The sequence below is a fragment of the Pelophylax lessonae genome, assembly GCF_965119305.1.
Source record: "Pelophylax lessonae genome assembly, chromosome: 1".
Taxonomy (NCBI): domain Eukaryota; kingdom Metazoa; phylum Chordata; class Amphibia; order Anura; family Ranidae; genus Pelophylax; species Pelophylax lessonae.
In genome coordinates this window covers 875,711,880-875,728,882 of record NC_138768.1, presented here as the reverse complement: position 1 = coordinate 875,728,882, position 17,003 = coordinate 875,711,880, and the positions used below count along the sequence as shown (strand labels likewise).

At 44.7% G+C, this 17,003-nt stretch overlaps 1 protein-coding gene across 1 annotated transcript; it reads left to right on the top strand.

Moving 5' to 3' along the window:
• Positions 1 to 9,968: 9,968 nt before the first annotated feature.
• On the top strand, positions 9,969 to 16,559 carry LOC309565488 (olfactory receptor 10A7-like; the record flags this gene model as incomplete). Its single annotated transcript, XM_082270456.1, has 2 exons — positions 9,969 to 10,067; positions 15,591 to 16,559. The coding sequence occupies 2 exons, from the start codon at positions 9,969 to 9,971 to the stop codon at positions 16,557 to 16,559; spliced, it is 1,068 nt and encodes a 355-aa protein (XP_082126582.1).
• Positions 16,560 to 17,003: the final 444 nt, after the last annotated feature.

Below are 17,003 nucleotides of genomic sequence, written 5' to 3'. Positions count from 1 at the left end.
CTCCTCCGGGGAAAGTCCCTCACGTGATCGTGGTGTGCACAATGACGTAAGACATCAGCGCACTCCATCTCATGCAGGGCAGGCTGGATCTTCTCGGGCGGTGGGTGTGCAACGCTGTACCTAAATAAAATTGATCTCCTTTTTTTCCCACTAACAGAGCTTTCTTTTGGTGGTATTTGATCACCTGTGCGATTTTTATTTTTTGCACTATAAACAAAAAAAGAGCGACAATTCTGAAAAAAACAATAATTTTCACATTCTGCTATATGACATTCCGAAAAAAAAATTAAAAATTAAAATTTTTTAACATTTTAGGCCAATTTGTTTTCTGCTACATATTTTTGGTAAAAAAAAAATGCAATAAGCGTATTTTGATTGGTTTGCGCAAAAGTTATTGCGTCTACTAACTATGGGAAATATTTATGTAATTTTTATTGTTTTTTTTTTTTTAACGCATAATGGCGGCGATCTGCGTTTTTATTTGCAGGACTGCGACATTGCGGCGGACAGATTCGGACCCTTAACTGACATTTTTGACAGTAATCAGTGCTTAAAATATGCACTGTTACTGTAAGAATGACACTGGCAGGGAAGGGGTTAAAGTGTGGGTGATCAGGGGGTTAAATGTGTACCTAGGGGTGTGTTTCCAACTGTGGGGGGGCGTGGCTTGTGGAATAACCATAGAGACCTTTGAACCCATATAGAAGGATCATAGGAGCTCTGTGATCATTCCAGAAAGAAGGACAGTCGGCTGAGTTTACAACATCCGACCGTCCTTCTCTCTCAGCTGGGAACGATCGCACGTGTCAGGCGGCAATCGGAGCCACCTGCTCGCTGCATCGGCTTCCCCGCTGACAAGGGAGGGAGTGCACCGCCAGCGGCGCGCGCTCGCGCCCCTAGCTGCCTCCAAGCAACCGACGTAGCCCTACGTCAGTTTGCCTGGGATAGCCACACTGCCACAGTAAACATGCGGTAAGCGGTCGGCAACCGGCTAAAGTGAATAACTCAACACCAAGATCACTATATGGACCCCTTATGTATTTATACATGGAGATCATATCCCCCCTTATGTATTTATACATGGTGATCATATTCCCCCTTATGTATTTATACATGGAGATCATGCCCCCCCCTTATGTATTTATACATGGTGATCATATCCCCCCTTATATATTTATACATGGAGATCATATCCCCCCCTATATGTATTTATACATGGTGATCATATCCCCCCTTATGTATTATACATGGTGATCAAATTCCCCTTATATATTTATACATGGAGATCATAACCCCCCCCTTGTGTATTTATGCATGGTGATCATATCCCCCCTTATGTATTTATACATGGTGATCATATCCCCCCTTATGTATTTATACATGGAGATCATGCCCCCCCCCTTATGTATTTATACATGGTGATCATATCCCCCCTTATATATTTATACATGTACATGGAGATCATATCCCCCCTATATGTATTTATACATGGTGATCATATCCCCCCTTATGTATTATACATGGTGATCAAATCCCCCTTATATATTTATACATGGAGATCATAACCCCCCCCTTGTGTATTTATGCATGGTGATCATATCCCCCCTTATGTATTTATACATGGTGATCATATCCCCCCTTATGTATTTATACATGGAGATCATACCCCCCCCCCCATGTATTTATACATGGAGATCATATCCCCCCTTATGTATTTATGCATGGTGATCATATCCCCCCTTATGTATTTATACATGGTGATCATATCCCCCCTTATGTATTTATACATGGAGATCATATCCCCCCTTATATATTTATACATGTACATGGAGATCATATCCCCCCCTATATGTATTTATACATGGTGATCATATCCCCCCTTATGTATTATACATGGTGATCATATCCCCCCTTATGTATTTATACATGGAGATCATGCCCCCCCCTTATGTATTTATACATGGTGATCATATCCCCCCTTATGTATTTATACATGGAGATCATACCCCCCCCCCCATGTATTTATACATGGAGATCATATCCCCCCTTATGTATTTATGCATGGTGATCATATCCCCCCTTATGTATTTATACATGGTGATCATATCCCCCCTTATGTATTTATACATGGAGATCATACCCCCCCATGTATTTATACATGGAGATCATATCCCCCCCTTATGTATTTATACATGGAGATCATATCCCCCCTTATGTATTTATACATGGTGATCATATCCCCCCTTATGTATTTATACATGGTGATCATATCCCCCCTTATGTATATATACATGGAGATCATATCCCCCCCCTTAATCTCCTCTTCTCAAGAGAGAATAAATTCAGTTCCTCTAATCTTTTCTCATAGCTGAGGTCCTCCATGCCTCTTATCAGTTTGGTTGCCCTTCTCTGCAATTTCTCCAGTTCCCTGATATCCTTTTTGAGAACTGGGGCCAAAAACTGAACTGCATATTCCAGATGAGGTCTTACTAATGATTTGTACAGGGGCAAAATGATATCTCTCTCTCTGGAGTCCATACCTCTGTTAATACAAGAAAGGACTTTGCTTGCTTTATAAACCACAGCTTGGCATTGCATGCTATTATTAAGCTTAGGATCTACCAGAACACCATCCTAGAGTAGTACAATGTTATTATGGTAACATTCAACTACACTGATTAAATAATAAAAAAAAATAGTAAAAAAATATTTAAAATATTAGAACCAAAATACACACACTTGACACCATCTTAACCAAATAAGTTTATCTTGGTCTCATCGGACCACAGGACATGGTTCCAGTAATCCATGTCCTTAGTCTGATTGTCTTCAGCAAACACTGTTTGCGGCTTTCTTGTGCATCATCTTTAGAAGAGGCTTCCTTCTGGGACGACAGCCATGCTGACCAATTTGATGCAGTGTGCGGCGTATGGTCTGAGCACTGACAGGCCGACCCCCCCCCCCCCCCACCCCTTCAACCTCTGCAGCAATTCTGGCAGCACTCTTACGTCTATTTCCCAAAGACAACCTCTTGATCTGAAGCTGAGCACGTGCACTCAACTTCTTTGGTCGACCATGGCGAGGCCTGTTCTGAGTGAAACCTGTCCTGTTAAACCACTGTATGGTCTTGGCCACCGTGCTGCAGCTCAGTTTCAGGGTCTTGGCAATCTTCTTATAGCCTAGGCTATCTTTTTGTAGAGCAACAATTCTTTTTTTCAGATCCTCAGAGAGTTCTTTGCCACGAGGTGCCATGTTGAGTTGAACTTCCAGTGACCAGTATTAGAGAGTGAGAGCGATAACAGCAAATTTAACACACCTGCTCCCCATTCACACCTGAGACCTTATAACACTAATGAGTCACATGATTGGTCCCAATTTGGATATTTTTAACTAGGAGTAGGGATGAGCTTCGAGTTCGAGTCGAGGCTAAGTTTGACTCGAACATCGCTCGTTCGATCGTTCATCGAATGACGAACAAATGTGCTTCTTCTTCGGAGGAAATTAGAGTTTGCGATAATGAATTGCACGCGCGCCATGTGATTGGCCAAAGCATGCATAAATAATGGATAAATAAGCCGTCCTCATCCTCCTCTTCCTCTGACACCCACGCTTCTAGTAGTTTGCCTTCCACCGCAGCTGCCAAAGCGGCTCATTCCACAGGCTCCTTCTCCACAGCTACTCTTTCAGTCGCCCCACCATCATGAACGGAGGAGTCACCTGAACTATTTGATCATAGTGTCAGTGACATGCTCCTGGAGGATTTGAAAGCTGTGATGTTGTTTCCCAGGTTGATGAAGGGAATAACGTGAGCCTAGAGAGAGGGGGTGACAATGACAGACAAGAAACCAGCAGTCATGTTGCCACAGCTAAAGCATGTTGCCAAGTTTTCTCCCGTGACAAGGAGGGAGGGGATGATCAGGTCACTGACTGTACTTGGATGTTCCTCTGAAAGTGGATGCATCATTGCAGCGCCTTGTGAGTCATATCACCTTGCTGGTGGAAGAGACAGTGTCCTTTTGGGATACTATGGAAAGGAAGGCAGACTCAGGGCTTACGAAGGTCTTCACTACGCCTGGAGCAGCTTGCAGGCCTGCAGTGGCCCAAACCTCTATTGCTAAAGCGATTAAGGTTTGGTCCTCGAATTTAGAATCAGTGTAGGGGTCTTGTTTGGAGGATGATTGATCTTTGAGTCTTCAAGCCCTTACACTATCAGCTGATTATATTGCAGAAGCAGCAATGGACCTGGTTAGATTTACGTCCCGCGTCATGGCACACTTAGTCATGCCTAGGCTGGCCCTGTGGCTTAAGCATTAGTCCGCAGATTCTGTCTCTAAACAGGCTCCATGCTCTATTCCCTTTTCAGGCAATACTCTGTTTGGCAAGACTCTAGAGGAGGTGATTCGCCGGGTGACTGGGGGGAAATCGGGCCTTCTTCCCCAGGATCTAAAGTGTCATCCCCAGTCCTTTTGTACCAGTAGGAGATTTCGAGACCAGGCTAAGAATGTCCGATCCTATAGGCCTGGCAGGGAGTTCTCCCGCTTCACATGGCAGCCTCATGGATCCTACGCAGATCAGTCCAAAACCAAAGTCTCCCAAGCTTCCAAGGTCACAGCCAAAACGTTCTGAATGTCGGCCCGACTGGGAATCGCCAGTGGGAGTGAGATTGGCTCTCTTCAGCGATGTCTGGGCAGAGAAGATAGATAGAAGATCCTTTGGGTTTTGCAGGTGGTCTGTTGCAGTCTTCACCTACGTTTTCAAAGCCCCCCCTCCAAAAAGCTTCTTCATTGTTACCAAAATGTCCGCTTTAGCAGAGAAGCGAGCATCGTTAAGTTCCTACATTTAGGAATTGCTCGAGCTTCAGGCCATAGTACCGGTGCCGAAGCTGGAATGAGGCCAGGGAATAAATTACTCCCTCTTTCTCGTTTCAAAGGTTTCGGTCAAGTGGTGCCCAGTCTTGGATCTAAACGGCCTAAATGCTTATCTGGAGCCACAGCGTTTTCAAATGGAATCCCTCAAGACCATCACAATGATGATCCGTCGAGAAGACTGGATGATTTCCATCGACCTCGAAAATGCGTATTTTCATGTGCTGGTGAACGAAGACCATCATAATTTTCTAAGATTTTTATTTGCAGGCAGCCATTTTTAATTCAGATGTCTCCCCTTTGGCCTCAGTTCAGCTCCAAGGACCTTCTCAAAAGTTCATGTTGCGTGGTCACATTCCTGCAAAGGAAAGGCATTCAAATTTTTCACTATTTGGACGATGTTCTGGTTCTAGCTTGGTCCAGAGACCTTTTGTTACAGCACAGAGAGCAGGTTCTGCATACCTTGTCAAGATTTGGATGGATGGTAAATTTGGAGAAAAGCCAGTTTAATCCATGGCAATCCCTCGTGTATCTGGGCATGCGTTTCCACACTCTTCAATACAGAATATTTTTTCCCGAAGTCAAGGTAGATCGAATTTCGTCAGAGGCTGCAGAGATCATGGCCTCTCCTCTTGTCACAGTCCACAGGGGAATTTGTTTTCTGGGAAGCCTGACAGCTTGTATTCTGGCGGTGCCTTGGGCGCAGTGGCACCTGAGACGCTTTCAGTTCTCCCTTCTGAGCCAGTGGCATCGTGGTTTCCTCAATCAAAAGATCCACTTGCCATTATTAATTTGCAACAACCTGCGATGGTGGAGCAGAGCAAGCAATCTATCTATAGGCAAGTCCATCAACCCCGAAGGCTGGATAACCATCACTTCTGATGCAAGTCTCAAGGGTCGGGGGGCCCATTGCCAAGGATTGAAGGCGCAAGGAGTTTGGCCCCCTCAAGTTCAGGGCAGCCAGGGAAACCTTGAGAATGTTTCTCACAGTCATTCAGGGCAAGCGAGTCAGACTTCTGATGGACAACAAGACAGCGGTCTCTATGTGATGAGGCAGGGAGGTACCAGGAGTTTGCGCCTTCTACAGATCGCATTGGAGATTTTTGAGTTGGCCAAACTGCACCTGTTAGACCTGTCAGCAACATATATTCCAGGTTCTCAGAATTATCTAGTAGACCAGTTAAGCCGCAAATTCTCCAATCACACAGAGTGGATGTTGAACTCAAAAGGAGATATTCTTCCGATGGAGGTTACCCAAGGTGGACCTTATGGCATCCTCAGGCAATTGCCAGGTCCCTCAGTTCTTCTCCCGTTTTTTCTGATCGCAAGCCCTGGGCCAGGACACCATCTCCCAGAAGTGGAACTTCCGTCAAGTTTACATTTTCCCTCTGACTGCTTTGATACTCAGATCCTTAATGAAGATTGTGGAAGAGCAGAGCTTGGCAATAATGATCGCTACATTTTGACCGAGGAGGCCATGGTTTCCCCTCCTTTGTCACCTGGCGACTTGCCCAAGTCCAGGATTTGCTCCTTTAGAACGGTCAATTCCACCTTGATCCAGCCCGCCTAGCCTTGACTGCGTGGCTTTTGAAAGGACAGGCTAAAAGATCTCAACCTCTCGGAGCTGGTCATGTCAACCCTTCTGTCGGCCAGGAAACCATCTACCAAATCTACCTATTACCGGGTATGGCAAAGATTTGAATCCTTTTCTTCTCAGCAAGGATTTTCCTTCCAGTCCCCTTCGGTAGCCAATATTCCTAGTTTTCTCCAGTCAGGGCTGGATGCAGGCCTAAGCTACAACACTCCAAGGTCCAAGTCTCGGCTTTGACAGCATTGATGGATATCTCTTGGGCTAAGGAGCCATTGGTGATTAGGTTTCTTAGGGCAGCGATTAAGATTCATCCTCCAATTCATCCTTTCTTTCCAAAATGGGACTTACCTTTGGTCCTGAGAGGACTGTTAAAGTCACCCTTCTTTCCAGATATGACAAGTCCATTGTTTTATCTTACCCTGAAGATTGTTTTTCTTACTGCGGTGGTCTCAGCTAGACGGGTCTCGGACATCACCTCATTCTGCTGTAATGAGCCTTATTGTACCTTTTTTTCCGGATGGAGTAGCGTTTCGCCCTTCTCCAATTTTTTTTACCAAAGGTATTCTCAGAATTCCACTTTAACTGGCATTCAGTCCTCCCAGTCTTTCCGCCTTCAGAACCGGGTGTTGAGGAATCAGAATTATGTAAATTTTATCTGAAGTTAATTCTTCAAACATATTTGGAAAGGACAAAACCATTTCGCAAAGTCTGAGGCTCTTTTTGTTTATCCAAGAGGTCCTAGGATGGACATGCCACCTTCCCCGAGGGTCATCTCAAAGTGGGTCATGAAGGCAATCCACATGGCTTACTCGCTAGAAGGCCTCCCCCCTCCTCAGGAGATTCGTGCACATTCTACCAGGGCAGTCTCTTCTTCCTGGGCAGCCTGATCCAAGGTGTCAGCAGTAGGGATGATCGAACGGTTCGGGTCGACCATCGGTTCGACCCGAACATTGACTGTTTGAAATTCGGCCGAATTTCGAACTTTTTGCTGAAAAAGTTCGAAATTCGGCAACCAGAACCGACCAAAATGCAATGGGACAGGAACTGGGCTTTAAAAGCCCGCGATTGGACCAGAACCATCAGTAAATGCCAATTGAGGGGGCAGGAGGATGCTAGGAATGTGATTGGAGTGACTACGGGGTCCAGAGGCCAATCAGTAGTGAATACGCCCCCCAGTATATAACATAGCCCCGCAAAATCTCTTGCATTGTAATACAGGGACGTGGAAGAGAGTGGAAGCAGTTCTGTTACTCCTGCTTCAAAGTGTCATCTAGCAATTATTAGTGTGAGGAAAGGGATATCTAGTGTAGTTAGGGTACTATTTTCCACTATAGTTAGATTTAATAATCTAGTCTCTGTAGGGAAAGTGTTAAGTGTCAGGGTGACTGTAGTGTAGTGTAGGGTTAACTGACTCTGACTGCTATGGCAGGGTGACCAAACCCTTCCATGTCAGGGTGACCGACATAGAAAGCCATAGAAAAAAGATAGTTTCTATTAGAATTGCAATAGAGCAGGATAGTGGCTTTGCTACTTTCACACCCGGCTTTTTGTTGCAGGCGTTTATAGGGCTTTTTTGTGGACGTGTTTGGAGGCAGGCATGACATCTGAACTTCTGTGTAGGGGTATATATACACACACACATGTATGTATATATACACATACACATATATAGGTGTGAAAGTAGCAGAACCCTATGCCTGTGCTAATAAAATAATAAACAGGCATAGGACTTCGCTCCTATCACACCTATATGTGTGTATGTGTATAAATACATATAAGTGTGTGTGTATATATACCCCTATACAGAAGTTCAGATGTCATGCCTGCCTCCAAAGATGCCTAAAAAATGCCCAAAAAAACGCCTGCTACAAAAAACGCCCAGGTGTGTTGTTGCAGGCGTTTTTTTTGGGCATTTTTTGGGCGTCTTTGCTCCTGAACAGACTGAGGTGCAACCTGACGGCATCGGATGGACTGAATCATAATGTCCCAGAGGTGTTCTATTGGATTTAGATCAGGCGAGCATGGGGGCCAGTCAATGGTATCAATTCCTTCATCCTCCAGGAACAGGCTGCATACTCTAGCCACATGAGGTCGGGCATTGTCAAACACCAGGAGGAACCTAGGACCCACTGCACCAGCATAGGGTCTGTCAATGGGTCCAAGGATTTCATCCCAATACCTAATGGCAGTCAGGGTGCTATTGTCTAGCTTGTAGAGGTCTGTGGGTCCCTCCATGAATATGCTTCCCATGACCATCACTTACCCACCACCAAACCGGTCATGCTAAATTATGTTACAGGCAGCATAACAACCTCCATGGCTTCTCAAGACCCTTTCATGTTTGTCACCTGTGCTCAGGGTGAGCCTGCTCTCATCTGTGAAAATCACAGGGCGCCAGTGGCAGACCTGCCAAATCTAGTGTTTTAATAGCAAATACCAATCGAGCTCCACAGTGTTGGGCAGTGAGCACAGGGCCTACTAGAGGACGTCGGGCCCTCAGACCACCCTCATGAAATCTATTTCTGATTGTTTGGTCGGAGACATTCACACCAGTGGCCTGCTGGAGGTCATTTTGTAGGGCTCTGGCAGTGCTCATCCTGTTCCTCCTTGCACAAAGGAGCAGATAAAGGTCCTGCTGAAGGGTTAAAGACCTTCTACAGCCCTGCCCAGCTCTCCTATAGTAACTGCTTGTCTCCTGGAATCTCCACCATGCTCTTGGGACTGTGCTAGGAGACACAGCAAACCTTCTGGCAATGGCACGTATTGATGTGCCATCCTAGAGCAGTTGGACTGCCTTTGCAACCTCTATAGGGTCCAGGAATCGCCTCATGCTACCAGTAGTGACACTGATCCTAGCCAAATGCAAAACTAGTGAAAAAAAGGCAGAAAAGATGAATAGGGAAAAAAAAAGTTAGTGGCCTCCACCTGTAAAACCATTCCTGTTTTGGGGGTCATCTCATTGTTGCCCATCTAATTTAATTAACACCAAAGCAGCTGAAAATTATTACCAAACCCCTCTGCTACTTATCTGACCAGGTGAATAGAGTTGAATTGACTTGCTGCTATACTCTGATTAAAAAGTGTTCCTTTAATTTTTTTAATTTAGTGTATTTATATATGTATATATATATATATATATATATATATATATATATATATATATATATATATATATATATATATATCATATATTTATTAATATTAAATTTATTATTAAATTAATTATTAAAATATAACATTTAGACACAGGTATTGGAGATTACAACTTTTTTTCCCTTTACTTTCTTTGTTCTTAGATAGTTTTCTTGCTTAGGATGATGAAATCAAATGTTTATTTCGGTATGCTAAGATTAGTTTATTTTTTGATACTGAAAAATTAAACAATGATTACCTTTGGGAAATGATTGGCCCCCATTGGGATTGATCTCCACCAAAGTAATTGATCAGAAAAGTATATAAAAGGTGATGTGAGAAGTCATCGGATGTGACGCTCAGCTGAACCTCTCCGGAGTATGGGCATACATGGAGGACTCCAACATACTCAGGAAGATGATTATTATAATAGAAATCTTTATATTCCCAGGATAAATAGTGAGGTGAACAGTGCCAAGAACACAGTAAGTACTCTGCTAATGTCACTGTATGAAGGATGGCTTTTACACACAGCTTCTGGAAGATCAAAACTGCTCTATGTAATGGGGGAAATACCAATACCAGTACTGGTGTAAATATATACAGTATATACAGTATATCTTATGGATATTGTAAAATATGATGTCATGTAGGTGCTTTTTATAGTGTCTATTTATTGTGCTCTCCACTCTGCTGTCAGTAATAGCAACCCAGCTCTAGACTGACTCTGACTGCCAATGTAACGGCACACACAGCATTCTTCTCCATTGACCTCCACTGTACCTGTTCACTGCTCTGCCAATGTAACAACACACACAGCATATTTCTCTACTGACCACCAGCAATGTAAAAGTACAGACAACATTTTCTCCACTATCTGCCACTGTACAGACTGACTTCTTCACTGACTGCTGCCAATGTAACATCACACACAGAATTCTTCTTTACTGTGCCACCAGTGCCCTTTTCCACTGACATCTACTGACTGCTGCCAGTGTAACAGATAGCATTTTTTACATTGTGCTATACATTATTTTTCATGTACATGCATAATCACTAGAGATTTTTTCTAGTGATTCATTGAACGATCAGACAAATACTTGATGTACTTTTACTAGTTGTACATGCAGTGCAGACCCGAGACTGGTCTGGCTGTTTGGTCCCAGGTTCCATTTCCTGATGGGCACACAGCAGCGAGGCACACAGTATTTCCCAATCACTCCAGTCAGAAAACAAGCTGTGCATGTTGTTTTTTTTTTTTGTAGTTTTTCTTTTAAAAGAGAACTGGGTTAGGGTGAGTGTGAGTATTGGGATATTCCAATAAATGTTCACAACTTGTAGTAGAGGGCACTAAAACGGAACTATTCCTTCAGGGTGAAGGCACCCCCTATAAGGTGAAGGTAAACTGGTACTAGACAAGGACTCCTCAGCAGAGGTCTACTATATGTACAAAGGAAAAGCTCCTCCAAAACAGGCCAAAGAAAGTCTTTAGTTCCAGAACGGTGGTACTCACTGTGTCTGAAATATTCTGAAGCTGCATGCAGCATCATTTGGTTTCTGTACTTGGATTGCCTGTGTCCTGGATTCTTAGATGAGCACCCTTCAATCTTCAGGAGGTTAGGCCAGAGTTCCCCCAGCCAAGTCAGAAGCTGGCTGTAGTAACTTTGTAACAATCCTACAGGCTCACCTGAGTCAGAGGACAGCTGGCTGGAGGTAGGAGTGGAGCCCAGTGGCAAGGACCGCAGGCAGATAGTAGGTGCAGGAAGTCTGGCAGAGGCGTGGTCAGACAATCCGGGTTGGCTATGGTGGTAGCAGTGCTGGATACCGGATGGACACCAGGTAGTACTCTGATGAGGACACGGGTTCACCTGAGGTGCGGAAACTAAGTGCTAGCTGGTTTTCACTAGAGCCCCTGATGGTGGGGATAGACTGCGCTGCAAGCTAACACCAGGTCGTGGTCCCCAGGATCACCCAGCCAGGCAGAGTGCAGGTTCAGTCCGGAGGCGGAAGAGCAGACAAGGGATAACCAGAGAGAAGTCAGACGAGCCAAAGGTCAGGGCGGGCAGCAGTAAGCGTGGTCAGACAATCCAGATCGGCAGGTAGCAGTTCAGTAGGTAGGGACAAAGTAGAAGAGTAGTCGGTAGTCAATTCCTGGTCAACAGTGGATTTGTGGTAGTAGGCAAGAGCAGCAGGTGAGGAGAAGCTTGATCAAGGCTCAGGAGCTCAATAATCAGCAAGCTGGAGTGCAAGGGGCTGGACTTATATAGGGAAGTACCAGGTGTGGGGAATCAAGGGTGATGAGCAAGGCTTGGCAAGACTAAAGTTGAATAATAGCTTCAGGGAGGAATGTCCAGAGAGGACGGTAGCCTAGTAAACAGGGCTACCGCCTGGGATGTGGCTGGTCACGGGTTAGAATCCCGACAATCATTCAGTTTCTGTACTTGAATTGCCTATGTCTGGATCCTTAGATAAGCTCTCTGCAATCTTCAGAAGGTTAGGACAGGGTTCCCCCAGCCAAGTCAGAAGCTGGGACCCCAGAAAGAATTATTTTAGCTGTAGGTGCACTCCCAGGATACCATAGCCCTCAAGCTGTGTCTTACTCCCCCAGGAACAAGAGGCCTCTGTTTATGGTCCTAGCCTATTTATACCTCTTTCAGCCCCCTGCTGGTCCCTCACCATACTGACCAGGGATCAGCTAAAGAGGCATTAACCCCTTGGCGCCTGCCATATGCAAATATGCAGCCTCTTGGCATCTGGTCCTTGCGTGAAATTTCGTGTATACACCTGTACTGAAAGTGCACGCATTGTGAGCTCCCAGCTCTACCATCCCCTAAAGCAAAGCTCCCAGTTGCTAGTTGCGATCGGGAAATTTTGGACCATGTGACCGCTGAGACAGCCAGCCTGGGATACAGGGGGAAACAGCTAAGCCCGCACCAACAGTACCCAGAACAGATTTAACCAAACCATTATTGCTCTACCTGACTAAAGGTAGGCCAAAAACTACATTTAAACACTAGTAGCCCACTGAGGCACTACATATACAAAGATTAAAAGTTTGCTCCTAGACAGCCTACAGAAAATGCAATAACATGCCATCGCCAAATGTTTCCATGTCATACCTCATATGGACTCATTTGTAAATAATGTGTTGTGTTTTAATCCCCTGTATAAAGAATAGACGTTGTCACAGTATGCTGTGCACCCATCCTCTGACAGTAGCAGCCTGGCATTAATAGTGAGGCTTTCTTTCTCTATCACTTTGTCCCCATAGCACCCTACTTGATAGGTGCTAGGATTAGGTGAATAGGTGCTAGGATTAGGTGAATAGGTGCTAGGATGAGGTGAATAAGTGCTTGGATTAGGTGAATAAGTGCTAGGATTATGTAAATGTAATGTAGGCTCACAGTAATCACTGTGGTTATGTTGATTGCTCTGGCCTGTTCTATGTTTCAGTGGCTGCAGGATTGACTGCTTCCCCCCTGGTTGGTCTAGAAATGTTCTGGAAGTTAGTTGACAGGAAGAGTCTAATCAACAGCTGAATATTTATTCAGCCCTGGCCTATCCCTGGAGAGAGGTGCCCACATGGCCATCTGGTTCCTCCTAGTGTATGACAATGCCCGGCCTCATGTGGTGAGAGTATGCAGCCAGTTCCTGGAGGATGAAGGAATTTATACCATTGAATGGCCTCCATGCTCGACTGACCTAAATCCAATAGAACACCTCTAGGACATTATGTTTTGGTCCATCCCAGGCGACCAGGTTGCACCTCAGTCTGTTCAGGAGCTCAGTGATGCCCTGGTCTAGATCTGGAAAGAAATACCCCAGGACAGGGCCGGACTGGGAATAAAATTCAGCCCTGGAAATAATTTCATACCAACCCCATAGCATTATTATACTAGCCAAACAGCATAACATCATTATTTTCCTGTTCAAAAAAGGGAAAACCATGCATTTTAAAGCACATTTGAAGAGTGTATTATATATATAGATAAGACAGATATGTTCTGGCAATATATGCTACAGGATAGCAAAACAGGACAGGTGGTCAGAGGCTGTGCAATGGATGGTAGAAGACAGAAACAGGACAGGTGGTCAGAGGCTGCATATTGGATGGCACAGGAGAGCAAAACAGGACAGGTGATCAGAGGCTGTGTATTGGATGGTACAGGAGATGTCAGAGGATGTGCGGACATGGTACAGGAGATGTCAGAGGCTGTGCGGACACGGTACAAGAGATGTCAGAGGCTGTGCGGACATGGTACAGGAGATGTCACTCACAGGCTGTGCGGACATGGTACAGGAGATGTCATAGGCTGTGCGGACATGGTACAGGAGATGTCATAGGCTGTGCGGACATGGTACAGGAGATGTCAGAGGCTGTGTGGACATGGTACAGGAGATGTCAGAGGCTGTGCGGACATGGTACAGGAGATGTCATAGGCTGTGCGGACATGGTACAGGAGATGTCAGGCGCTGTGCTGACATGGTACAGATGTCAGGCGCTGTGCGGGCATGGTACAGATGTCAGGCACTGTGCGGGCATGGTACAGGAGAGCAACAGGACAGGTGGTCAGAGGGTGTGCATTTTTATGGGAGAGGAGAGCAAAACATGACCGGGGGTCAGAGGCTGTGCAATGGATGGTAGAGGACAGAATGTACAGGTGATCACTGACCAGAGGCTGGAGAGGTACAGTCCTACTGCTCGGCCAGCCGGCGCGCACCATCACAGAGAGGACTGAAAATACATTTAAAAATGGCGCCGCCCAGTACCATTACGTCACAGGAACTGGGCATGCGCTGTATAGCCGAATATGCCGAAGCTTGTACGGGCTTTCCCGAGCCCGGCAATCTTCAGAACGGCCCATGCGCAGTTGCCGTGTCAGGCGGACCGGGGGACATTTCTTTTCGGGCGCCGCTGCCCTCAAAGCGGCCCCAGAACAGACGGACTTGCCGGCCTACCAGAAAATTTCCCGGTATCCCGGTAGACCAGTCCAGCCCTGCCCCAGGACACCATCCGTCGTCTCATTAGGAGCATGTCCAGACGTTGTCAAGCATGCATACAAGCATGGGGGGGCCATAGAACTATTAAGTACCATTTTGAGTTGCTGCAATGACAATTTCAGCCAAATGGACTAGCCTGCTGCATTATTTTTTCACTTTGATTTTCATGGTGTCTTTGAATTCAGCCCTCTGTAGGTTGATTGTTTTCATTTCCATCAAAGGATGTGGCATCCTTTTGTTCCTAACACATTACCCAGTCCATATCAGTATAGATATACAGCATGATATTTTTTTCCCCATTGAGATCTGATGTGTTTTCAAAGTGTTCCTTTCATTTTTTTTTTTGAGCAGTGTATTTATATAGTAAGTAAAGTGATGAACGAGGAGTGTGGCCATTTTTGCTCCCAGACCGGAATTGTATCTCCTACCGATCTTTATGGTGCAGATCCATGCGTCTCCCTATGCATATGGTGCCCATATGTCTGGTAGTGTTACAACAGCAGACCCTACTGGGTGCTAAAAACATAGTCCCAGAGTGCAGAGCTTTTTGGATTGACTCTGGGAATAGCAGTGGCCTCTGCCTATGGGGCAATGCTGTCCATTGGAATAGGATAGCTGCTATCTCCATTGCTTTGCAAGCTGCCCCTTCCCGTGGACAACATCATTCCTTGCTGCTATTTTCACTTATGACCTGCCACTTTGTCACCCCCACCCTCTCATTTATGGAGAAGAGGACACAGGAGGTGTTCTTTAGTCCTAACTCACTTCCTGTTGTTGGATGTCAATGCTGCTCCTCCATAGATCCAGCACAGTGAGTAAGAGTTGGTACCCTAAGACCGGAAGTGTGTTACTGGCAGGACCACCAGGTGAAAAAAGAAACCATCACCATACGATAACATCTAAGGGCTAGTAAGCTGCAATATATTACATTTGTGTTCTGATACACTTTATATTTACATGTTCAGTTGGGTGCTAAAATATTAACCATCAGTTTTTCACAGGTGTCACGTCAAAGGAATGAAACAATTGTTGTAAATGTCCTGGTCGTTGGGTTTGATGGGTATAATGAATACAGAATTCCACTTTTCCTTCTCTTATTGATTATCTACACCGTTACCTGCATCGAGAACTTTCTGATCATCTCTCTAATATGGAAGAGCCCTCGTCTCCACACCCCCATGTACTTTCTGATCAGCAATTTATTCCTATGCGAGTTTGTTGGTTCCACAAGCGTTGAACCGTCGGTGCTGCAGAACATCCTATGGGGAAGAACCATTGTTCCATACGTTGACTGTATCGTCCAGATAAATGTAGTGATCGCTGTTTTAGTCTTTGAAACTTTTCTGCTGACTTTGATGTCCTACGACCGATATTTGGCAATTTGCCAACCATTGAGATATGCTGCTCTCATGCACAATAGCCTGTGCCTGTACCTTGTCATCGGCTTTTGGTTGTTTTCAGCTGCGGTTGTATCCGTTTTCTTTTATTTCTTTATGTGTCTAAAATTTTGTGCCCCTGTCATCATCTATTATTTTTTTTGTGAATGCACCGCATTCTCTATTCCGGTGTGTGTTATATCAAACCCAAGACCCTTTTACATATATGCCTGGGTGATAACTTATCTGCTTAATCTACCTTTTGGGTTTATTGTCTTGTCCTACATACTGATCATAATCTCTATCCTCAGGATGAAGTCATCAGCCGGGAGACAGAAAGCCTTCTCCACCTGCAGCTCCCATCTCCTGGTGGTCACTTTATATTTCGGAATACCATTTGCTACATATGCACTGACACTGTCTGATACATTGAGTAACAATGTTTATAATGGACTTACCTTTATATACTTTTTTGTGCTTCCCGTTTTAAACCCCATCATTTATACTTTAAGGAATCAGGACATTCAGAATGCTTTAAAGACATCAGTGAATGACATGAAAGAATATTGTGCGGTTAAAGGACATTCAAGATAAGAAAAATTACAAGCTGGTGTACAACAATGCTGTGAACACCAGTATTATATGTTGTTATTCACATTTATTTGTATATGCTCACTAGGTTTTATGGTGATTTGCATGTTGTGTTCCCTTGTCTGACTTCCAGAAAGAATCCTTGGTGCCTGTTTAGCTAAAGTATTGGTAACCATAACAGCCATATATTTGATGTTCCTTTTTTGTTTTGCTTTAGCTCTTCCATGACTGTTGGCTTTGTGAAGTTCCCTCCAGACTGGTTTTATGGGTCTTCAAGGTGAATATTGAGTTCCATTATTACTTTTGATTCTTCAGTTTTGTGTTGTTGGGCCACAATCCTTAAAAGTGTTCAACATTAATCATTTAATTTCTGGCCACTCTTCTTCTTCCTCAATGAAGTCTTGCCATGCTTGGTGGAGAATGGTGCTCTTGGAGTCTTGCCATGCT